Source organism: Toxotes jaculatrix, chromosome 5, assembly GCF_017976425.1.
Source record: "Toxotes jaculatrix isolate fToxJac2 chromosome 5, fToxJac2.pri, whole genome shotgun sequence".
Classification (NCBI taxonomy): Eukaryota; Metazoa; Chordata; class Actinopteri; family Toxotidae; genus Toxotes; species Toxotes jaculatrix.
Window position 1 is genome coordinate 5,186,304 of NC_054398.1, and position 23,601 is coordinate 5,209,904.

A 23,601-nucleotide genomic window follows, 5' to 3' on the forward strand; every position below is an offset into this window, starting at 1 on the left:
AAATTCGCATTTTGTCAGTTACATATAATGAAAGAAAAAAGGGATTTTTGTTATTTATTTTTTCGTACTTTAAAGTGAAAATTAGAAAACGAGGTTGTTTTTTTCGTTATTCGATTTCTTATTTTAAAACCCTTACGGACTGAACAGAGGTAGCCCCCCACCCGTTTGTATCCCTGTGCTTTAGTCATAGACTGTCTGTAGTTCATCAGTCTTGAGGTCTTTGTTGACATCTGCTGGACATTCCTCGCCTCTGCCGTATGTCCCAGATTTCTGTCAGGCACTGCGCGGGCCGCCTCTCGTGACGGTGTTTTGGCCGACGAAGGACCCACGAACGGCGGCTCGTCGTTGGATTCCCGGAGTTGCAGAGAAACTATTTGTGTAAATGAAACTTTATCCATCTGAAATCAGCATCATCTTATTTAATACGCCGGTAAATATTTTATTCTACAAATCTATAGCTCGTCCCCATTTAAATAGACGTTGTATGCATGCAAAGTATGCGCTATATTAAATAATATTAGGAGGGAAACCGAAGATGCGTCAGGCAAAAGTGGCGCTTTGTATGAATGGGCGCTTCTCAGCCCGCTGTTAGTGCATGCAAGTTAACATATACGTTGTACTGGTTAAAGGGGGGAAAGTTGTACTTAATGGCTACTTTTAAGTGCAACTAATAGGTGACGCTATCCTACAAGGCTTATAATCAAAGAGTTAGCTTTGCAAACAAAAGTAATTGATGAAAGTTGGTTGACTGCTTGCTAAGCTAACGCTAGTAATGTCAACTAGCTAACATTAGCAGTGCTCAGCGGTTGCTGGAATGTAAACAGTAACGTTCTGTGTCTGGCGGTCATTTCAACCCTCTACTAACTTACAACGCCTTTACTGTGAAGAGTTTATCAGTCTGAATAGTGGTAGTTTGTTCCACCGCACCACTTCCTCTGTAGAGTAACTCCTAAACAGGTACCTCATTTGTCAACAGTTGAAACATGAAAAGTTAACCACTGGTGAACCTGTTCATAGCATTTGCCGAATAGCGAGCTTTCACTTACATTTACTTTAACCTTTTATTTATTTATTTTTGTGTGCATACACTATTGGTTTCCCCTTCTTTTGCTTCAGTTTTGAGCCGGGCTAAGTGCTCTGTTTGCTTCCCCTGAAGAACCTTGTGGGGAGCCATGTTTCTCTACAACCTCACCCTGCAGCGTGCCACCGGCATCACCCATGCCATCCATGGAAACTTCTCAGGTGAGTTAGTTCAGGATGCTGTTGCCATCTTTCTTCTGCACTCTCTCTCTCTCTTCTGTTTGGGTTATCATTAGTTTGTCTAACCATGTTTCCAACCTGTTCAGTGTCAGCCTGCCTGTTGATGAGTCTCTTGTACACATTTGTTGATTTGCTTATTGGTAGATTCTTCTTGCTTGGGGTTTTGTTTCAGTTGGCATCATTTAAGTTGCATTACTGCCTCTTTCTGGCTTCAGTCGTCCACTATTGTCTGCTTTCAAAAACCTAAATGTCTATTTTTATCCCTCCACCGTGCCATCACTTTCTCCCCATGCCTAATGGTATACTTTCAAATGTGTCATTTATCATAACTGAGATTAATGTAGGACACTCCTCTTGGGTGTACCTTTTTCTGCAGCATGTTTATTTTGAGAGCTCTGACCCTATTTTAACCCGAGTAGACCATCCACTTAGAAAGTCCATAATCCAATTGAAGATGTTTTTCTCAATACCCATTCACTGTAGCTTGATCAACAACCCTCCTCTCCATAACATATTGTGCCTTTTCCACATCAAAGAAACATTGCAGCCACTGTTTCTTTATTAACCTGGGCTTTTCTGACCTCGTTCTCTAAACGCAGAACTAGGCCCACTTTGCTTCTACCTCTCCTGAACCCACTTTGGTGTGCATCTGCCAAGCCCCTCTTTTTCATGTGCATGAGCCTCAGTGCATGAGCTTCTCACTAACCATCCATGCCATTATTTTACAAATATGTGATATTAGAGCAGTGGGTCTGTAGTTTACTGGCACACTATCATCTTTTCCAGGCTTTGTAATTAGAATTAGAATGGCTTCCTTCCAGCTTCTTCCAAACTTTATTGAATAAAGACAGGAACTTATTTAATCTTCTTTCACTTAGGTGTTTAATCATTGTGGGACATAGTCCCTTTTTTCCTGGTGAACTCTTGCAAGCTCTCGTGAACTGTTTTGACGAATGCCCCTTTTGACTCTCCAGTAGTAAATAGGATATCTAATTCATTCCTGGTTTGAGGGAGGCTCAGTAATTACAGGCTGGCTACCCTCAGTTATAATTGTGCAGTGTGCATACCCATGCTCCCCCAAGACTTGGTGTAAATAATGAATCCTGAGGGATTCAAGTGGTGTAAAGGAATAGCACCTTAAACTTGAGCGGTGGAACAATGAATCCCTTCAAACTGATTCCTTGTTACAGTGTTGTGATTTTCCACCTTACTCTTATTGGTAAATTCTTCTTTTGTCTGTTGGGATAGTTGTTAATCTTTTCGTACATTTATTTGCTTTTCCTAAAGTTTGTTTTTGTGTTCAGTTTACTTTTGTTTGGGCAGATACACAGGCCTACTCATTTTAAGCAGTGATTATAAGTTTCCATCCTGTCATGGCTTTTCTCTGACTGCAAATCAATGCACAGATTTGTAGCACTCCTGATTGTAGCACCAGAACACAGTACATGTACACACGCGTTTTCTCACAGCTTCAAAAGAATTGCATGCTGGAGATATCACTTCTGTTCTTGGTAAACTAAGATGTCTTCTCAGAACTGAAGTTTGATGCTTAAAGCACAGAACTGCGGAAAATTAATGAGAATGGTGCACTCACTGTGTCATCATTCTTTCAGTATTCATTAGAATATATGGAAGAAACGGCTACAAATCCTGTAGATTGAGTCACTTTTATTGCTGAACAGCTGCATTTAAAGGTCATAGTTCATTATATTTGACAGTTGTGGTTTAGAGATAATGCAGTTTGAAGAATGTGGCTGTATTTCATTACATGAGTAGTCGTTAGCACAGTAAAACATACATGTCATGCTCTATGAATAGAGAGCAAAACTTTTCAGGAAATCCCGTTCAGTCAGTTCCTAGGCTTCAGTTATAATAGACACACAAAAAATGCTGAATGCTGAAATGGGTTGTTTGTGTTTTGTTAGGAACCAAGATGCAGGAGATTGTTGTTTCCAGGGGGAAGATCCTGGAATTATTACGACCAGATGCCAACACAGGAAAGGTGCACACCCTGCTCACAGTGGAGGTGTTTGGCATCATAAGGTCCCTGATGGCATTCAGACTCACAGGAGGAACCAAAGGTACATAACCAAGGCTACATGCACTCGTACGCAAGTATTTGTGGCTACAAATATGGATCATACGCTGCTGGTCAGAAGTTTTAGAGTACTTTCACTGAAATTTCATCAGTTCAAGTCCAGTGAAAGAACCTCAAATGGTACAAAGCTCAGTGGTAACCTTTCCAGGTTAAAATAAATAAATAAATGCTTAGGTCACCAAAAAACTGAAAAATAATATAAATTTAATAGAAAACCGGCCTTTGAGAAACTGGTTAACTTCCAGTTTTCTTACAGCAGTGGGAGTAAATGAAGCCTTAAAAGTTAATGCAAACAGTTTATGCAGGTGACCCAACTTTTGCTGATGACTTACAAACCCTCTGTTTGTACAAAGGCAGTGTCGGAGCAACAGTATTGTACTGCAGGAATTAGTTCTGTTCTGTTGCTGTCATAATGATGAGAAAAAGTAAAATAACAAAGGAAGACAAACTGGTTGGTCAGAGCTTCATTCTACAGAAAGATAATGACCCAAAACATTAGAAGAAAAGACCCGGACGGTGACTTCATATGATGAAGACCAGCACAGTCTCCAGACTTAAACCACATGGAGCTGATTTGGTATGAACTGGACAGAACGTGAAAGCAAAGCAACCTGCAAGTGCAACACATTTGTGGAAACTTCTGCAACAGAGTTTGGATGAATATTAGATAAAAATTTAGCTCACAAAAAGATTCCATGATCCCTTTTTTAATCTTTATTATTTATTTGTTCTCTACTTTAATCACTTCAACACTGAGACATTACAATATGTCAATTTCAGTAACAGCAGGAAAAATGGAGGTGTTCTAAAACCTTTGACGGGTAGTGCATATTTTTTGTTTTTCATTTTTCTCTTAGAGCAGATGATGAGATGAGCATGTTTTACCTTGATTTTGTGATCTCACAAAAATTATTGATAATTATTGATAAGCTGCTGAACTGTAAGGGAAACGCATCTTTTCTCACATGTACATGTGTCTTTGTGTGTATATTTGTAGATTACATAGTTGTGGGAAGTGACAGTGGTCGTATTGTCATCCTGGAATATCATCCATCCAAAAACATGTTTGAGAAGATCCACCAGGAAACGTTTGGGAAGAGCGGCTGTCGGCGCATCGTTCCCGGACAGTTCCTGGCTGTCGACCCAAAAGGCAGAGCCGTTATGATAGGTACGAATTAACATCAAAGAGTTTGTGTATATGTCTGTAACAAGCTGTTGAATCAGATGAGAAAACCCTCATGGCAGATAAAGTTTTATTGAAATATTTTGCCTTACACATTAAACCTTACAGTTTACCGCAGTCCAGTCAAACACTGTAAATGACTCAAAAATAACCATTATGTTTAATCAACGTCTCTTTGATACTGTGTCAGCAATAGAAAATGACGTGTTTCAAAGGTAGTTAGTAATAATAAATATTTAATAGTCCAGTCCAGAGATCAGAATTCATCTGAATGTATAAATTGTAATTAGAGATTTGTGGATCTTAAAAATAGTTGAACTTTTGCTTTACTATTACTGCTGCATTTTCAGTTACATTTGGCTTAGCTCCTAGAACTGTAATTTTTTTGCTGAAATGTCAGCTTATGCTTAAGATGGAAATTAATTTAATATTATTAACATTTTAAATGGTGGGTAATTAACAAAATAATAAAGTATCTGAAACCTCAAAACTCACCCTGCATGGAGGTAGCACACACATATAGATTAAACTAGGCCACTTCCATTGCTTTAGGTCATGATAGTTTCATTGTGCAGGCTGGTACTTTGTCAAAAGAGTTGATTTATGGAATAATCAGACATTATGTATAATCAGAGGTCTTTCAAGAATTCCTGAGAATGATGATTAAAAAAAAAATACAAGTACATGTATTCTATGCTAAAATTGTGTTGTTTAATGCTAACATAAGGCCTGGAAGAAGCATATTACTGAAAGTTACATGAAATTAAGCACTTTGGATGTGTGTTGTCTTTCCCCTGTCCAGGAGCGATCGAGAAGCAGAAGCTGGTTTATATTCTGAACAGAGATGCTGCTGCGAGGCTGACCATCTCCTCTCCTCTGGAAGCCCACAAAGCAAACACTCTGGTGTACCATGTAGTCGGAGTCGATGTTGGCTTTGAAAATCCTATGTTTGCCTGCTTAGAAATGGACTATGAGGTGAGGCCATGAAAACTTAAGGTCACGAGTTTATGAAAACGCACAGAGGCCAGTAAGATTACAGAGTATTATTGAACACATCAGGCTGCTCTAGATGTGATGAGTTTGTCATGTCTCTTCTCTGACTGTCACTGGAGAAAGATTTAACACTTCTGATCTCAGCACCTGAGTTTTTGCATCATAGGCATTTTCAAAATGAGGATGCTATCCACACAGTGTCTTATGCTGATATTGAGCCTAATACTGGACACACTTTGTCAAACTCTGATCCTGTGTGTTGATGCTTGTTTGATGTTTCCAGGAAGCTGACAATGACCCAACAGGAGAAGCTGCCGCCAACACGCAGCAGACGCTGACCTTTTACGAGCTGGACCTTGGCTTGAATCACGTCGTCCGAAAGTACAGCGAGGCTCTGGAAGAGCACGGAAATTTCCTCATCACTGGTAAGCATGTGTGTGCACGTATCAGGGCTGAAACAATAGTTACTTAACTTGTCAGCTGCTGTGATAGTTAGCAGGAAAGAAAAGCAGCACTCACAGCTCACAGTTGGAGATTATCATAAGCTTTTGGGTTCCAGCTGTCTTCGCTATAATCCTATTTTTTAAAAAGAGCCACACCTGACTAAAATACTCCTCTCTGTGTAGTTCCTGGTGGTTCAGATGGGCCCAGCGGAGTTCTGATCTGCTCCGAAAACTACATCACTTACAAGAATTTTGGAGATCAGCCAGACATTCGCTGTCCCATCCCACGACGCAGGGTGAGTCTTTAATACATAAATACATCATAAAAATCACAATCAGCATGAACACAATCAACTCCACCATTTCTCGTTCTGTGCTGTTTTTCCTGAGAGTCTTTTATTACATACTCCTACGAACCTGACCTGAAAATATGACACTGTAAGACAGTACTATGATTATAGGTGTAAGGGTGTTTTTCTTGTTTATGTAGAATCTGTGTTATGATTGAAAACATTACACCCACTTCATTTTTTAAAATCTATGTCTGTTTTTTTTCTCTCTCTGCACATTTATCTTCTTTCAACTTTTTCACCTTCCTTTTCTTATCTGTCCCATCCTACAGAATGACCTGGACGACCCCGAACGTGGCATGATATTTGTCTGCTCGGCCACCCACAAGACCAAGTCCATGTTCTTCTTCCTGGCCCAGACTGAGCAGGGAGACATCTTTAAGGTTACCCTGGAAACAGATGAAGAAATGGTGAGCCCAAATGGAAATATTTATTTGATAGAATCTATCAAACCAGTGACAGAATACCACCAGACTCCACATTACTTATCAAGATGAAAAAATAAACTGAAAAAAATAGTCCAAGGTATTCAGTTGACAGTGGTTTAAAAGAGGCTGGGCTTGTTGTTTAAAACTTATACCACACAACCAATTATTAAATACTGTAACAGTTGGTATAAACCATGTCAGAGTACATGGCCATTGGTTTTTAGTTTATACCACCTACCCCAAAAAGTTACAGGGGGAAAAAAAACCCATGTTCTGAATAAGTCTGTGTTGTTTTTCAGGTCACAGAAATCAGGCTGAAGTACTTTGACACGATCCCTGTGGCAGCAGCCATGTGTGTTCTCAAGACTGGCTTCCTGTTTGTGGCTTCAGAGTTTGGAAACCAGTAAGTTTCAGACTGTACATCACTTCCGGAGTTAGTTGTGTCGTCCGTATTCTTTAAGTTGATTTGTCTTTCCTCTGAAAGAATTCAGCTCTTTTTACCCTTTACAGTGTTTCTTTTCCACAGGTTAAACATTTGTGTTGTTCTTCTCAGACCTCTTTTACTCATATTGTTCCTCCTCTGTTTCCTTTAGTTACCTTTACCAGATCGCTCACTTGGGAGATGATGATGACGAGCCTGAATTCTCATCTGCGATGCCACTGGAAGAGGGAGACACTTTCTTCTTCCAGCCTCGCCCCCTCAAAAACCTAGTGCTAGTGGATGAACAGGAGAACTTATCACCCATCATGTGCTGTCAGGTGAGTGTGTCAGTGAGTTTTGGTTTACTGGGACACAAATTTAGTAAGAATAAAGCAAGAACTCTGGGCTAACAGCTTTTTGTCCCTGTGACAAAAAGCCTGATTTGATTTTGATGTAAACTGCAGAGTTCTTTACTGGATCCCTGTCTGTTCTTTTCCTGTTTTTGATAGATTGCTGATTTGGCCAATGAAGACACACCTCAGCTGTACGTGGCCTGTGGACGAGGACCCAAGTCTACTCTAAGGGTCCTTCGACACGGACTGGAGGTACACATACACACACACACAGTCACACTCACACTAAAATAAATGTGGGTGCAAGAGCAGGCACACACATATACTCTGCTGGCTGTGGAAGTGATGAGTTTTTCATGTCTCTTCTCTGAATTAAAGCTGAGGAGTCTGTAAATCTCTCTGATCTCAGCACAAACACAGAATCTGGTATTTTTACTATCATGCTTTTTCACCTGTGTACGTTTTTGTCACTTTCTCCTTGTAAACTTGTCAGTAGGCTTTTCTGGTTCTGTATGTGTTAACATTGTTGGTCTGTGTGTGAGCTTTTTCACAAAGTCCTGCTGCAGGGCTTTCAGAGATCATGTTTCCCCAGCTACAGGTCTACAATATAAAGATGACAACAAAAATGCTTCCGTCAGTTTATAGTTATCTTATAACCAAGGAAACCAACAACTAAAAAAAAAAATCATGTTATGATGTACACACATGCAAGATAATCTCCGACCAGCTTTAAATCTAAAACTGATTGACTTGGGAGTCTTTGGATTTAACAAGTCTAACTGGATTTAAAATCCAGAAATCTTTCCAACACAACATGTCTGTCTCTGAGGGCAAGGAACGTTATATAATCCAGGGACTGCTAAATTTTCATGTGACTTGACCAGTAGGTCATAATGGTCCTCAGGCGTTCAGTGTAGACAAACTGTATTCACACTTGAATTCAGTAGATGGTACTTTAGTTGTTTATTAAAATTCCAAGTCTGACAAAGGTAAATGTGCAAAGATACACATTCAGCTGTAGAGTGAACAAAGCCACAATCTTTTTGTGGCTGTATTGCTCCAGGTGGGTTTTGTGACAGCCTAGATGATGAACTGTACATGATGCATAACATCATCCATATGGTCTGCTGTAGTTTGCACACAGCAGACCAGTTTTGGTTCAAACTCAACATGTCAGATGCCCTCTGACTCTTATGAACCATTTTGACTTAATAACATCCTTGAATATGTGATTACTAATAAACATTAAATCCTCTTTTTCTAATTTTTTGTCCTCCCTTCTTTCTTCTCTGTTTGTCTCGATCAGGTGTCAGAGATGGCTGTGTCTGAGCTGCCTGGTAACCCCAACGCTGTATGGACAGTACGCAGACATGTAGAAGGTAATAACATGTTGAAAAAAAAAAAAAAGTGTGGTGATATCTTCCTGTGAATGGTGACGACTGACTGTTAGTCAGTATTTTTTCCTTTTGTCTTTTCTAAACCCTGTAAGGGCCAGACTTTTTAAAGTAGATCTGGAGCAATTACATAATATTTCCTCCTCGTCTTTCGTGCCCCTCCAGCTGGTGACACCCTTGATGCCTATGCCTAATAACAGCCCTGCTGGAAAAGGTGGGATAGCCTGCTAACTATTACAGTTGGCTGAGGTGGAAAAGTAGATGTATTGAAAATAATAACATTTCTTTGAAACTCTTTATTTTCCAACCTCCAAAAAACCAAATTTATGCCAACTTTCCACTGAATACCTTTGAGAAGATTGGTGAGTCTTACTGGCTTTTTAAACAGTGACCTCCAGGCTGTCAGAATAAATATATTTTACTGCTCATCTTTTATTGTTGTAGTTACAGACATTGCTAATGTAAACAACTGATTTATTAAATTGTATGTTGTATTTTAGTTTGATTACATTCCAGTCTTTGCAGACCATTTTTAGTTTCTTTTTTTCCGTCTTTGCTTTTTTCCATTTTTTGAGCTTAATAATTGACACTGCAGAGTTTAAGTGATTTCTGTAGGACACCAAAACAGGGTACAGGCTAACCTGCAGGTGCATTTAAAGATATTTAAGAGACCACATTATTTTGTTCCATGCCAACACGTTTCAGCCCATCCTAAACCCTTACCCAAACTGATGACAGAGCAGAAGCCCCAGTAAGTTAGTCTGTGCATGTACCTGTCAATCAACATAGGTTTGTGGTAGATACGTCGTAAATACGTCGACAGGACGTACGTTGTCTGCAAACTTGGCTGCGGGTTTTTGTTCCAACCAATGAAGAGCACACAGTTTGACCAATCAGCTGTCTGAAGACTGAGATCAGTTGATTAAATGAGTGAAGTCTGGTGTGCTGCTGCTTGGTTGGAACAAAAACCTGCAGCCACACGGCCCTTTGTGGAACAGTTTGGACACCTCTGGTCTAGCATTTTGATTTATGCAGGGAAACAAAAAGCTTGGATTTTTCCCTTCAGTTTTTTTTTTTATAAATTATTTTGTGCAGTGCACTTCCCAGAAGTCACATGGTTTTTACGTTTTTGACAAATTGTTTGACTGCAGCTGGTAGAGATCAGTTATTGTGTGTGTGTGTGTGTGTATGCTTCTCTCTTTGTGAGGACGAGACTGAGTTATTAACTGTATGGAGTGAGGACATTTTGGAAATTTCAGTTTCTGACACACCTTCAACGGGCTGATTTTAGGGTTCAGGTTAGATTTAGGTTTAGGTTAGTTTAGGTCATTCAGTTGTTATGGTTACGGTAAGGGGTAGGCAATGCAGAGTCCCTACAAATATACTAAGACAAGGGTGTGTGTGGACAAGAAAGAGAGAGTGTGTGTGTGTGTGTGTGAGAGAGAGAGAGAGTGTGAGCGAGCAGGCTTATGTAACAAACGGAAAAAGACATCTAATTTCACGTTGAAGCTCATGACATGGACACTGTTTGTACTCTGGCACAACAATCTTCAGGTCCTTGAGTTATTTTATTTTTTTTAATAAATGTGATTAGTAATTGAAAAATGTGAAATATCTACTTGTTTCTGGAGCCTGCCTGCAACAGGCTGCCTGCTGTTTTTCCAACTTGCTTCATGGTGTCAAGCAAGGCACGGCCACACATTGGTTGTGTTCCAAGAATGACATACCTAACTTTGTCATGGCGATCTACAAACAGGTTTAGTTGTATCAACCTTCACTTTTTCTGACATCAAACATAGTACCAAGCCCTGTATTTAAGCAGCACTTATTAATTCCCCTCTGGCGAAAAACCTTCTCATTGTTTGTCATTGCGCCATTGATTTTGTTCTAGCTCCCACTTTCATCCACACACTTAGTGAAGTAAGTAAAGGAAGTCAGTGTGTTGTTTCAGCCATGAACTTTGAGGTTTTCTGTGTCTGTCAATGAGGCAATGGTGACCCTTTGACCCAACCATGACCTACTGCACTTTCCTTCATTTATAAAACAGAAGAATACACTGAAACATGTGCAAGGTCTTAAGCAGATGTGACAGGTCACATCTGTCTCAACTGCCCGTGGGGAAACACACTGGAAGAAGTTTCAGAGTATAAATATCACCCAGAGTAGTTGTGCATTGCAAGACTTTATTCATGTCATAATTCACATGAATAAAGTCTTTAATGGCCAGTGTTAATTACCCCGCAAATCTCCCTGTTGTGCTGCTGTTTCTTTCCCAGTGTGTCCCTTATTTGCCATTTATTCATCATATATATCCTCAGCACAACTGCATCAGCATTATTTTTCTAATCGTTACTCATTTGTCTTTGGGTTTTTTCCGTTCCCTTTATCATTAGACGAGTTTGATGCCTACATCATTGTGTCTTTCGTCAACGCTACCCTGGTCCTGTCCATCGGGGAGACTGTAGAAGAAGTGACAGATTCTGGGTTTCTGGGAACAACGCCCACTCTCTCCTGCTCACTGCTGGGTGAAGACGCCTTGGTGCAGGTGAGTGAGCTTTGATCATACCTGTGATCAGAGCACCTCAAGATTGCCGAGAGTATTGACCATTTTAATTTTATGTCCTGATCCCCCCTGAGTTCTATTGCCTTGATGTATCTTGAATCATTAAACACAGGAGCTGATGCTGGTAAACGAAAATGGTCACAGTAGTGATTAATATCCAACCTTCTACTATTTGTCTTTCTTTCCTTCATATTTTCTCATGCCTTTTCCCTCTCTGGTTCTCCACACAGGTGTACCCAGACGGCATCCGCCACATCCGAGCGGACAAGCGTGTGAATGAGTGGAAGACTCCTGGTAAAAAAACAATTGTCCGCTGTGCTGTGAACCAGCGGCAGGTGGTTATCGCCCTTACTGGAGGGGAGCTGGTCTACTTTGAGATGGACCCGGTAAGAAACTTAACTAAACTGTGAATTTTAAATTACAAAAAGTAATAAAATTCAAACAGCGGAAAACTAGTGTGTGTTTCAGGCCCATACATGTTCAGCTTCTCAGGCTCTGCAAAAATGAAACACAGCTACCTTCACTAGATTGGTATAATAATGTTTTGGGGTTTTTTTTTTTTTCTTTCTGAAGACAAGTTAAGTTATATGTAACTAAAACTAATACTGAAGACTCAAACTAAATCTTTCACAGGTGTCATAACAAATGCAGCAGACAAGTGAGATGCTGTGTAGTAAGAGTGTTGGTCCCTTTGTCTCCTTCTGTTCTCCAGTCTGGCCAGCTGAATGAGTACACAGAGCGCAAAGAGATGTCTGCAGATGTGGTTTGCATGAGCCTGGCCAACGTCCCGCCCGGCGAGCAGCGCTCTCGATTCCTGGCTGTTGGACTGGTTGACAACACTGTCCGAATCATCTCCCTGGACCCTTCGGTATGAACAGAAACATGAGATTGTAAATGAAATAGGTGAAACAGAAATAATCAGCAACCTGACATGTTTAAGTGTACATTCTCTGTGTTTGCCTAACTCAGAGTAAAGTGATCGGAATAAAATTGCAGTTATTGTAATTTGAGTGAAGTACTTTTGTGGTTGCTTCAGACTCAGCCAATCCTGCTAGCTAGGTTGATTGTGCTGAATCAGTTTTTATCCTGCGTCCAAGTAATTTAGCACCTAAATAAATTCAGATTCAGAGAACTTTATTTGTTTCCGGGGGCCAATTTAAGGCACATGGAGCAGCATGAGGTGGAAAACAAGACACTTAAAAAAATAAAATAAAGTAGAGCAATACACAATACAAAAGCTATGCAAATGTTATGTAAACACACAAGCAACTAGTTTGAGACAACTTTTATACCTGTTTCAGTGATTGACATGTGTCCCCTCAAGCCAAAACTAAGTTGTTTAGCTTCCTCTCGGGTCAGTAACAAGTAATATCCATCCTTGTTCAAATAACATTTACAGCCTGCCGTAGGGGAAAACTTGATGCAACATGAAATTTGACTCCTTGCTTTTATTGCCGTGAAGGATGACCAGAGCAGTGGTCTTGGGCCTTAAAATGTGCACTAGAGAGCTCTACTTCAGGTGGAGGCGGAGGCGCAGCCAAAATAATAACATTCAGCAAACCGGACTGATGATTATTTGCCCATCTGCCAAAACAAATGACCGGACTTCGGGAGTTCACATCCCTACAAGAAAATGAATGGTGTCAGACTTGTGTATACATAATCGTTTTATATTTGTTTAGGCCTGTAAATGGCGAGAAATACTAAAATATTGACCAGGGTCCTGATGGATGCTATTTGATTAGTTAATTTATTTTGTGAATATGATGTTGCCCAAAACTCTGACTTTGAAAATTTCCTTACTGACTTGAGTGGTTCAGCTTGATTCCTTTTAACTACACCATCTAAGCGGAAGCTCCAGTTTGCCTTAAATTAACCAAACCAAGAAAACAGTTTATTTCCAGCATCTGTACCATTTTACCAACCTTCTGTATGTTGAAATAGTTTTAACCCTCTGAACCTTTATGACACTCAGGACTGCCTACAGCCGCTGAGTATGCAGGCCCTACCAGCCCAGCCAGAGAGTCTGTGCATCGTAGAGATGGGAGGGGTCGAGAAACAGGATGAACTTGGAGAAAAGGGAACCATCGGATTCCTCTACCTCAACATAGGGCTCCAGGTAACAACCCCCCCTTAAGACAGTCACATCTACAGTATACTGTATGTTAACTCCAGCTCAGACTGATAACAGTTTTGAATACTTCATGAATTAACAGTAAAGGCATGTGCTGTCACACTTGATCTCATCAGTGTAGGAGCACACAATTTAGAACTAAATATTGTCCAGTTCAAAATTATCTGCAGCAACCTACCTTCTTAAACAGAAGTTCAGCCCAGCAGTTAACCACAATCCAGAGCAGTGGTCTAGAGTTTCTATTTAAAATCATTCACTGACATTAACTGATGTAAAAATAAGTTATCGTCTACTTTTGGGCTCTTTGTGACTTGTGTGTGTCTGATACCCTTTCTCAGAACGGTGTGCTGCTGAGGACTGTTCTGGACCCAGTAACCGGTGACCTGTCAGATACAAGAACACGCTACCTGGGATCACGACCTGTCAAACTCTTCAGAGTTAGGATGCAGGGACAAGAAGCTGTACGCAACTCATTTACATTTAATCTGCACAAATAAAAAAAGACTTTTCTAATTTAACTTCAACTTAATAACAAAACAGTATATTGTTCTCATTATGTTTTCCTTGCTACTCAGACAAAATTAGGAACCTTAACATAAAACCTTTGGGTCTAAGAATCCATAGGAATTTAATTTTTTTCATATAAAAGACCAAATAACTGTGTGATTTAACATAAATCGGTAGATGAATTGTTGTGAAAATGATTGTTAGATGCAGCTGTAAAATATAATCTCTTTCCTCTTACTGACAGGTGCTGGCAATGTCCAGTCGCTCCTGGCTCAGCTATTCATACCAGTCTCGCTTCCATCTGACCCCTCTGTCATATGAGACTCTGGAATATGCCTCTGGCTTTGCTTCTGAGCAGTGCCCAGAAGGTATAGTGGCCATCTCCACCAACACACTGAGGTATGGATACACACTTCAACAGTTAGACATGTTTGCTTGTAACTTGGTCAGCCCTTTGTTCATTTGAATGTCTGAATTGTCTGTGGTGGGACTTTGACAGGGACTTTGGCTCAGTGGAGAAACCTTCATCTATCTTCAAAGTACCCCCCACTTAAAAATGACTTGTGATTGTCTCTCCCTGCCTCCTTCTCATTTCTCCTCTAATTATCTGTCTGGCAGAATCTTGGCCTTGGAGAAGTTAGGAGCTGTCTTCAACCAGGTGGCCTTTCCTCTGCAGTGCACTCCCAGGAAATTTGTAATCCACCCAGAGACCAACAACCTCATTTTGATCGAGACTGACCACAATGCCTACACTGAGGCGACCAAAGCTCAGCGAAAGCAACAGATGGCTGAGGTATGAAGTGCAGTGTCAGTGAGATGATGGTCTAATGATCCCACTGGCAAAGCTAAAGTCAATCTAAAATAAATATTGTGCCTTAAAACACACCTTTTAAGTTTTGATGTTTGCTGCAAGCCAGACCATTTAGAGTTCAGAGACCACCCAGGCTGAGTTATCACACTTAGGTATGGCCAAGGGTCAGTTTTCCAGTTTTTTTTTCCAACACCGTTTATTGCAGTATTAACACGAGTTCACAGAAGCAGTGAAGATGTGAAATTATTTTTGATTAATTTTGGATGTTTGATTTGTATAAGCATAAATAGGGCGGCCCCATAAACATCAGACACGAGTCATCCTGTGAGAAGAACCCCAGTCGACTTGCCTTTTGTCAGTGAAATTACTGGACTTTTTTTTTTAAGCTGCATCATTGTATTCTTGAAATGTGTGTTGTGTCACAACAACAGGTCATCTTTGTATATATTAGGACTGCGACTAGTGATTGTTTTCATCATCAATTAATCTGCCAATTATTTTCTAAACCAGTCAATTGATCATGTAATCTATGAAATGTCAAAAATAGTAGAAAAAAATGCTCATCACAGTTTCTCGCAGTCGAGCACGTCGTCTTCTGAGTGTTTGTTTTCTTCAACCGACAGTTTAAAACTCAAAGGTATTCAATGTAAAATGATATACAGCAACGAAAAGCAGCAACTGTCATATCTTAGAAGCTGGAACTAGCAAATGTTTGGAATTTTTGCTTGATGAATGACTCGACCGTGTCAACCAATCATCTGAATGGTCACAGATGAATTCTCTGTTGCGCTGATAAAAACATTAAACATACATTGAGAAAGTTAATCACCCCATGAGAATAGAACTGACTGAGAGCTTCCATGGAACCCTGAGACCACTCTTTGTATGGGTGGCTTTGGACTTAGGTTTAGTATGTCCCACTGCATGTGTCAGTCACCTGGTAATGGAGAAGGTTTGGCTCAAGCTGTTAAAAAATGTGGTAGTATCCTTCGAGCTGACCAGTCTTGTTCTGTGTTGCTGGTGCCCGTGCAGGAGATGGTGGAGGCCGCTGGCGAAGATGAAAGAGAACTGGCTGCTGAGATGGCTGCTGCCTTCCTCAACGAGAATCTTCCAGAAGCCATCTTTGGTGCACCCAAAGCTGGAGCCGGGCAGTGGGCCTCACTTGTGCGACTGGTTAACCCCATACAAGGTTCAACATTGGACCAGGTGCAGCTGGAACAGAACGAAGCTGCATTCAGGTGAGCGGGTTCCAGTTCACAAGTAGAAAAATAGTTTCTTTCAGATGAGAAATGGATGGAGGTAGCAAAGAGGAAATGGTGGGAATCAAAACAAAAACAAGGGTCAGAGCGTGGGTGGGGGTGTTTGTTTATGGAACGATGTTGTGAAGCTTTAAATGTTATGAAATGATTCATAAACAGGAAGGAAAAGAATTTTAGAGGATGGAAGACTGAGTAGAGATCAGAAAGGTTAAACATTGCTGCAACATAAAAAGTCCAACTGGACTATTCAGAGTGTGAGGCACAAGGACTGGATGCTGAAAAAAAAGGGTCCCACATGACACTGTGTGATAGCTTTCAATTTTAAGTGGTGCGTGGGCTGGGCGGGGGTAAATGTGGTAATGCAGGTCAGAGGCTGACAGTGGACTGTTTCCTGTTTATTACGCCTTTCACATTGATTGACAGTCAGCCTCCAGAACTCCCAGAATTCCATAAATTGTAACCAGGGGGTTTCCTGACTAACTGAATTTAACCAGCAGCTGCATTAGCAAAATTTTGGGCTTCCAAAAGTCAACGGAAGATCATTTAAATTTTAGTGTTTTCAGTAAACATAGTAAACAGTACAACAGAAGTAGTGATTTTCTAATTTATCTTTTAAACATAACTTTTATAGAATACCAAACCCTAATATAAGGATAGCAAACCCTTTTAAGCTCTGTTTTTTTATTATTCAGTTTTGTTTTGTTTTTTTTTTTAATTAGTTGAAATACTTTAACCGAACTGTTCAACATTATATCATCATCAGAATATTTTAAAATCAGGACTATTGTGAGTAATAGTAAGTACTCACCTCCCAGTAAAATTGATGTGCATGTTCCATTTATTCACAAAATGCAAGTGGATATGATGGGAAGCATTGATGATCATCATTATCTGAGATAATGGAAGATTTTTGTCTGGACTGCAACAGCAGAGCCAGACCTATAAACACGAAAGTCTGTCACTGACTGACTGAGAGATAAAGTTGCACCATTGGTCGCCTGGCTGAGTGTTAGAGTTTCCCCATCGGTCGTTACTCTTTCAAAATGAATTGGTGAGAACAGTTTCTATTACACCGTCGGGGGGGTGTTTACAGGCAGTGTAGCCAACTCAGCACCTCTGTCACTAGATTTACCGATTTTTCAGACCTGTTTAGCACCTAGCATGTAGTCATGTAAAATAACATGTACCTTAAAGAAAACCTTGTGAGAGCAGCTTTACTGGGATTCATATATTACATCATTTATTGACATTTAGCAGCATTTTTCACAGGCTTTAGCCACTGTTCATTGAATGAAGTTGTTTACAGAAGTTTTCAACAGTTTTCAACAGTTTTCAACATATCCTCAGTTTTGCACATTGACCATACCGTGTACTAAGTTTTGACCTAGTCCTCTTTATAACCGTGTACAGGTATTTGTATAGTATTTGCATTAGTCTGTTGAAAGTGTTATGTACTTATCTGCAAGAGCAGATGACTTTTTTGCAACAGTGAACATTTCCCAGCAAATGCAAAAATAGCACAAATGCATTGGACAGTTTTTGAAAAAAATCATCAGACTCTTTCTTTTTCGCAAGAAGCATTGCAGTCCGTTTGTGATGATGCATGGTTAGCAAGCAGGTAAGCAGGTAACTTGAACATGGTAGTATATCACTTTGCCCTGTGGGATCCTCAAATACAGAATGTTTAGTGGAACTGATGTTCTCAGGAAATGCTGCTGTAGTTTCATTTCTGTCTTGGACTTTTCTCATTTGCTATTAATTCACTGTTTTGTTTGATATTTTACAAAAAAAATTTCTCACTTTTTTCCATGTCTTTGTGTTTGATATTTTTCAGTGTGGCAGTTTGTCGTTTCACCAACACAGGAGATGACTGGTATGTTCTGGTTGGTGTAGCCAGAGACATGATTCTCAACCCCAGATCAGTGGCTGGCGGCTTTATCTACACCTACAGGCTCACTGGTGGAGGTGAGAAGCTGGAGTTTGTGCACAAGGTGGGTTTGACTTACACATAACTGATCTTTTTTTCTGGATTTTTTTTTTCTTTTTTTGGATATTTATTTGTACATGCATGATTAAAACTTACTTGCAATCTCACTCATTCACCAGAAACTAACACTTATTGGCTGCAGATGGGGCAAGAGCAAAAAAAATTGCAATTGTTTTTCTGTCTTTGCCTGTAGGTGGCAACCTCTGCCTTGTTTAGGTATTGTGCATATCTGAACTGCTGCTGTTAGTGCTTAAGTTGACCTGGACCTGCTTTACGGTTGTGTGATTATAGCCTGACTAAGCAAAAAAAAGTAGCGCAAGTACAGTGCAAAGGATTGAAAATGAAATATGACCAGTGTAATGTCAGACACCTGTGAATTCATTTTCCCTGGAGTGAGTGGGATCGTGTCACTTGAGCATTTTATTTATCGCAGAGGGTGTTAATTGTCCAGGGGAGTGGTGTTCTGTAGTAGGTTACTGTTCCAGATGGGTGCTGAGATAAGGATTGGAATTGAGGGTGAGAATGGCATTCAGAGTGCACCATGCAGGCCAGCACTGGGTAAAGTTTAAATGACACCAAACACAGATGTTACTGCCCCTGGCGCCATGCTCTTATCCCCGGGCAATTCCCCTGAAACTTGAGCAGGGTGGAGGCCATCAGGGTGAGTCAGCCCACATTCGTTTGTTACCTGATGTGGATTAGCAGTGGAAGTGAGTCATACGTGTGAGGGTTAGGGTTAGTGTTAGTGTTGCATAGTGGTGACAGCCACCTCTTTTCACATTTAAAGGAATTTCCCAACCGCTTAACCAGACATTTTAGATATTTAGATATTTTAGATGAGTCTATCTGGTCTGAACACACATGTTTTACTCATGCACATGCAGATGCATATGGATACCCAGGTAGAGCACAGATCAATGCATGCCCAAGTTGACATACTCAGGTACACACATGTAGGCACAAAATGATGACCACAAGTACAGACCACAGGCACTGTCATGGGCACACAGAGGTTCATGTACATTGTGTGCATGCTACAACCCACAATGCATTGTATGTTTTTTCTTCTTTTTTTTTTTTTCTTTTTTTTATTACTGCTCATGAGACTCCAGCTCTTGACACTGCTGAACCCAAAGGTCTTCTCTTGCTTCCTTTTCTGTCTGCCGTTAGTCTCACCCGTTCTTGGTATTGGTTGGCTGTTTTGATAATGTGACCATTCACTTTAAATGTCAGTGTAGCCGATCTCACAGCACAGCTAATGTCAGTGAGCTGTATTTTTGTCTAGTTATTTTATTTACAGGTGCAACAGCTTACAAATAAGAACAGTTATATTGTGTTTTCAGCTACATTAAAACACAGTATATGTGATGACAGAGACTGGATGGAGGTTTAGACAAGATTGTCTTCCTCCCTCCTCCTCTTGGGCTCTATCTCTCTCTCAAAAACAAAACTTGAGCACTAATGTAGGGTACAGTATAAGTAAGATTATTTAGTAATTGCCATGCTGTGCCATGTTTTTCATTTTAGCATCAGCAAAATTGTTTCTAATAACGGTACATTTTTTTTGACCATTTCTTTATTTGTTAATATTAAATCAAAATTTTACTTTTGCAGAGCAGGATGTCTCCAATGGTTGAATAAGATTTTGAAATCTGAACAGCTTCACTCAGACAGCGTCCTAAAAGGTTAATATTTCGGACGTAACATTCTTTCTAGTATAAAGTTGTGTGGTGGGATTTATGTCTCAGCAGAGTGATTAACGTTAAACATGCATCAAAGCAACAACTGGCCTTTTGAAAAAGGAAAGTGAGTGCTGACTTGAATGGCTTCCTGTGCTCACTTACCAGACCTCATCCCTATTCAGAACTGGAAAGTTTAAGGAGAAAGGCAAAACATACTGTAACGTCATAAAGCTAATGAATTTTCTGAGGACTGTAGTCATTCTAAAGTCATAATATCTAATTCACAGTAGTTTATATATTTATATAAACAATTTTATATATTCTGTTTCAATCATAGACAAAAGGGAAACCTCAAAATAATCAGGAAGATCTAAAGTCATCACCGTGGTTTCCCATAAAAAGCTTTGCTGAAGTTATCATCTTTGCGGTTGCCATGTAAACAACACATTGTTACTATGCAGGCAGGTGCATGATATTTTACAGAAGTTTGATGCAGTTTCTCTGTTATATTATGAAATATTATGAAATTTCACAGGGGTCATCAAGAAAACATAATACCCCCCAAGTTGTGCACTCTACACTTTGCACAGCTGACTGGGGCTAGTATGAAACAAAGGGCAACCTGCACACACACTTCACTATTTATCAGTTCAGCTTAGGCTGTTGACGAGTGCTTGTCCTGTAGCTGGCCAATTCTGTCAGGAGAAATGAGATACAGAGGCAAAGCAGACCTGCCTCTCCTAACAAAAAGCCTTCTACTTAGCTCATGTCTTTGGCAAAGGCAGAAATATAAGTCCCTGAATCAAGATAAAGAAAGTGATCCTGTGAAAGTTAATCCTGTTACACATTAACATCGTGTGCTGCCCATACTGGACTGTAATTACTCAGGTTGGGTATAATTAAACAGATAATTAAGCAGAGACAGACCCAGGAATTTCATCTTAAGCTATTCCCCCACCAACCCTCCAGCAATGCTGCTAGGGGATACACTGATTAGATTGTGAAGTCCTACTACGGATTGATTGTGAAGTCCTACTACAAAGAGTACTGGCCACTCTTTTCCTTCATACCGTCCTGGATCCCTGTTATGACCCAAGGGGGATCTGGAGCTTATGTCTAAAGCTGTGTTTAGTGAGACATTGGAACCTTCTTCAAAAAGACTTTTCGACCTCTTAAGAAATATGAGCTGTTCTTGTTTAGACAATCCTGCATTATCCTAAAACCTGCCTAAAAACAACCTGATTAGTTATGGCTTATTAATTCTCTGTGTTTTGATTGACAGACGCCTGTAGAGGATGTGCCTTTGGCCATTGCCCCATTTCAGGGACGAGTCCTGGTGGGAGTTGGGAAACTGCTGAGAATCTACGACCTGGGCAAAAAGAAGCTGCTTCGCAAGTGTGAAAACAAGGTAAGGCAAGGCTCAGCTGCTAAAAAGCATGAAGGGTTTGTGTATGGTCTCATGCCTGCAGTTTGATAATGCCTCCTTTCAGGGCTTTTAGCTATGATTGATTGACATTCTGGAGTAATCATCTTGGAGACACATTTAACCATCACTGGTCACTAATAATGCTGGGAACAAATTTTTATTATCTTAAGATTTTTTTTTTGTTTCCAAACAAAACTGTAGATCTTCTACCTCCAGGGGGCAACTTTTCACAGAGGCTCATTAAAGAGCTTAAATGTGTGTGGAGCCTTTCAGAAATGCAGATACAGGACTGTCTGTCTTTAGAAACACACCTACGCTTTCACCTGACCCCACACTAATTGATTGAAAGTCAGGGGAAAATATTCATATCCTGCTACATAATGAGCTTAGTCTCCATCTACCTTGTAAATTCACACTGCAGCTGATACAGAAACAGTCTTTATATTATTAATGCGCGTAATCAAGTGTGAGTTTTGTACGCCTATATCTAGATATTTTCACTGTTATCCCTACAAGTTTTAAAGCCATGTAATCTAATAAAAGACTGAGCTAATAAAATCGATTATTGATTAATCGTGATTATATTATGGACGATTATGAATCAATTATTAAATTTCTGTCTTTTCACAAAGAATAAACAAATTTAATTTGTCCAAGTATCAAAGTGATACAGTGGCAGGTGTGAACAAGGTCGTGTTCATGGGTATGAGTGGAATTAAGAGTTATGTCATTGTCAGTCGCAGATATACAGTCCAACACTTCTGGTCTAGACTGTATGTTTTTGTATCATTTGTATTTCATTTTGTGTGTTTATACACATTTTTGCCCATTGCATAGCGATGTAAGACAAATTAACAGCTGGTGGTGAAAATGTGCTGTTAAAAAAAGATGTTTGATGATAAGATTGCCGTTTTTATAGCCATATTATAAAAAAAATAAAATAATAGGCTTTGGAAAAATTTTATGAGGTAGGAAAAGCACTCACCATGTTTGTGAATCCTTGAGGACACACACAAAACAGCTGTTGTTTACAGAGAAGACTACACAAGGTGCCTGTAAAGGCCCAGCTGATGCACAGTTTGTGCACAGAGATGTTACCGTGTAACTGTTGTATTTTAGACCATATACGTGATTTGTATTTGATTAAGGTCGACAGTTGGAACACAGATTATGTGTAGCTGTTTAGCATTGTACACCAGCTCAGGATTGTACTTGTAACAGGGCTTTCCTATCTATTTGGCTCCTTCCTTATTGATTATATCCTTCTGTGTGTATCAGAATCAGTTTTAATGATTAACAAACTGGAACAGTCCACTTTGAATGTCATAGTTCTCATTGCTGCACATTAGGCAGCTTGTGGGACAGGGCTACATGTTTCCCCTGTTCAGGTAGTGTCTATGTAAATATAAATACATGTACTTTATTGTTCTCCTCCTGTATAGCACGTACCCAACCTGGTGTCTGGCATCCATACCATCGGCCAGCGTGTGATTGTGACTGACGTCCAGGAGAGTCTGTTCTGGGTTCGTTACAGACGTAACGAGAACCAGCTCATCATCTTTGCCGACGACACATATCCCCGCTGGGTGACGACGGCATGTCTACTGGACTATGACACCATGGCCACCGCTGACAAGTTTGGGAACATCAGCATTGTGAGTACAGGGATGAGGAATGTTGAATTTACAGTATGTGATGGCAGCAGAATAAGTCACAGTTGTCTCTCCGTGAAAAACATTGAAAACATCAACCCCAATCAAACAAAAAATGCCCCCCCCCCCCCATGTGACTTTATCGCATGAGCGTTTTAAAACATCTGCAGGCCTGTGGGACCGACAAGATAACAGGAAACACATTTCTTCATTTTCCCTTTGATTTACTCAGGTGCGTCTTCCCCCCAACACCAGTGATGACGTGGATGAAGATCCCACAGGGAACAAAGCTTTATGGGACAGAGGCCTCCTTAATGGAGCATCACAGAAGGTAGAACTCACCAAACCATCCTCCTTGTACAAGCTTCTGAAAGTTTACTGACATGTTACTAATTTGTCACAATTTTAAAACTTTTTGTTTGCTTTTCATTTTCTTTGAGTGAATGTAATCTCTGGCATGTTCTGTAGTTAGTTACAGGTGTGTTTTTAGTTTCCTACTCCACTGGTAATACCTGCAGGGGTAGTTGCAGCACAGAGGTCTTCACCTAAACATGATGGAAAAGCCTCAGCATGTGATTTTATTACACAGCTGAACTTTAATGTGAGCATTTTTTTACAGTCTAAGCAGTCTTTTCCCCCAGCATCTGCGTCTAAGTG

General features: G+C 40.1%; 1 protein-coding gene across 3 annotated transcripts in view; it reads left to right on the top strand.

The window, feature by feature from the left end:
* The first annotated feature begins 314 nt into the window (after window positions 1-314).
* The window catches only part of sf3b3 (splicing factor 3b, subunit 3), a 29,195-nt gene continuing 5,908 nt past the window's right edge, over window positions 315-23,601 (top strand). The window contains exons 1-24 of one of the 3 annotated variants that reach the window (XM_041038403.1): window positions 315-430; window positions 1,117-1,242; window positions 3,186-3,341; window positions 4,356-4,526; window positions 5,344-5,516; window positions 5,818-5,959; window positions 6,161-6,273; window positions 6,600-6,737; window positions 7,055-7,158; window positions 7,349-7,514; window positions 7,686-7,781; window positions 8,836-8,908; window positions 11,317-11,468; window positions 11,717-11,872; window positions 12,199-12,354; window positions 13,462-13,605; window positions 13,959-14,081; window positions 14,372-14,526; window positions 14,746-14,920; window positions 15,971-16,176; window positions 18,032-18,188; window positions 21,149-21,274; window positions 22,735-22,947; window positions 23,177-23,275. In XM_041038403.1, coding sequence (XP_040894337.1) covers window positions 1,173-1,242; window positions 3,186-3,341; window positions 4,356-4,526; window positions 5,344-5,516; window positions 5,818-5,959; window positions 6,161-6,273; window positions 6,600-6,737; window positions 7,055-7,158; window positions 7,349-7,514; window positions 7,686-7,781; window positions 8,836-8,908; window positions 11,317-11,468; window positions 11,717-11,872; window positions 12,199-12,354; window positions 13,462-13,605; window positions 13,959-14,081; window positions 14,372-14,526; window positions 14,746-14,920; window positions 15,971-16,176; window positions 18,032-18,188; window positions 21,149-21,274; window positions 22,735-22,947; window positions 23,177-23,275 — 3,264 coding nt within the window. In that variant the 5' untranslated portion in view covers window positions 315-430; window positions 1,117-1,172. The remainder of the gene's footprint in view (window positions 431-1,116; window positions 1,243-3,185; window positions 3,342-4,355; window positions 4,527-5,343; window positions 5,517-5,817; window positions 5,960-6,160; window positions 6,274-6,599; window positions 6,738-7,054; window positions 7,159-7,348; window positions 7,515-7,685; window positions 7,782-8,835; window positions 8,909-11,316; window positions 11,469-11,716; window positions 11,873-12,198; window positions 12,355-13,461; window positions 13,606-13,958; window positions 14,082-14,371; window positions 14,527-14,745; window positions 14,921-15,970; window positions 16,177-18,031; window positions 18,189-21,148; window positions 21,275-22,734; window positions 22,948-23,176; window positions 23,276-23,601) is intronic. The other 2 variants (XM_041038405.1, XM_041038404.1) reach the window with 2 other exon arrangements.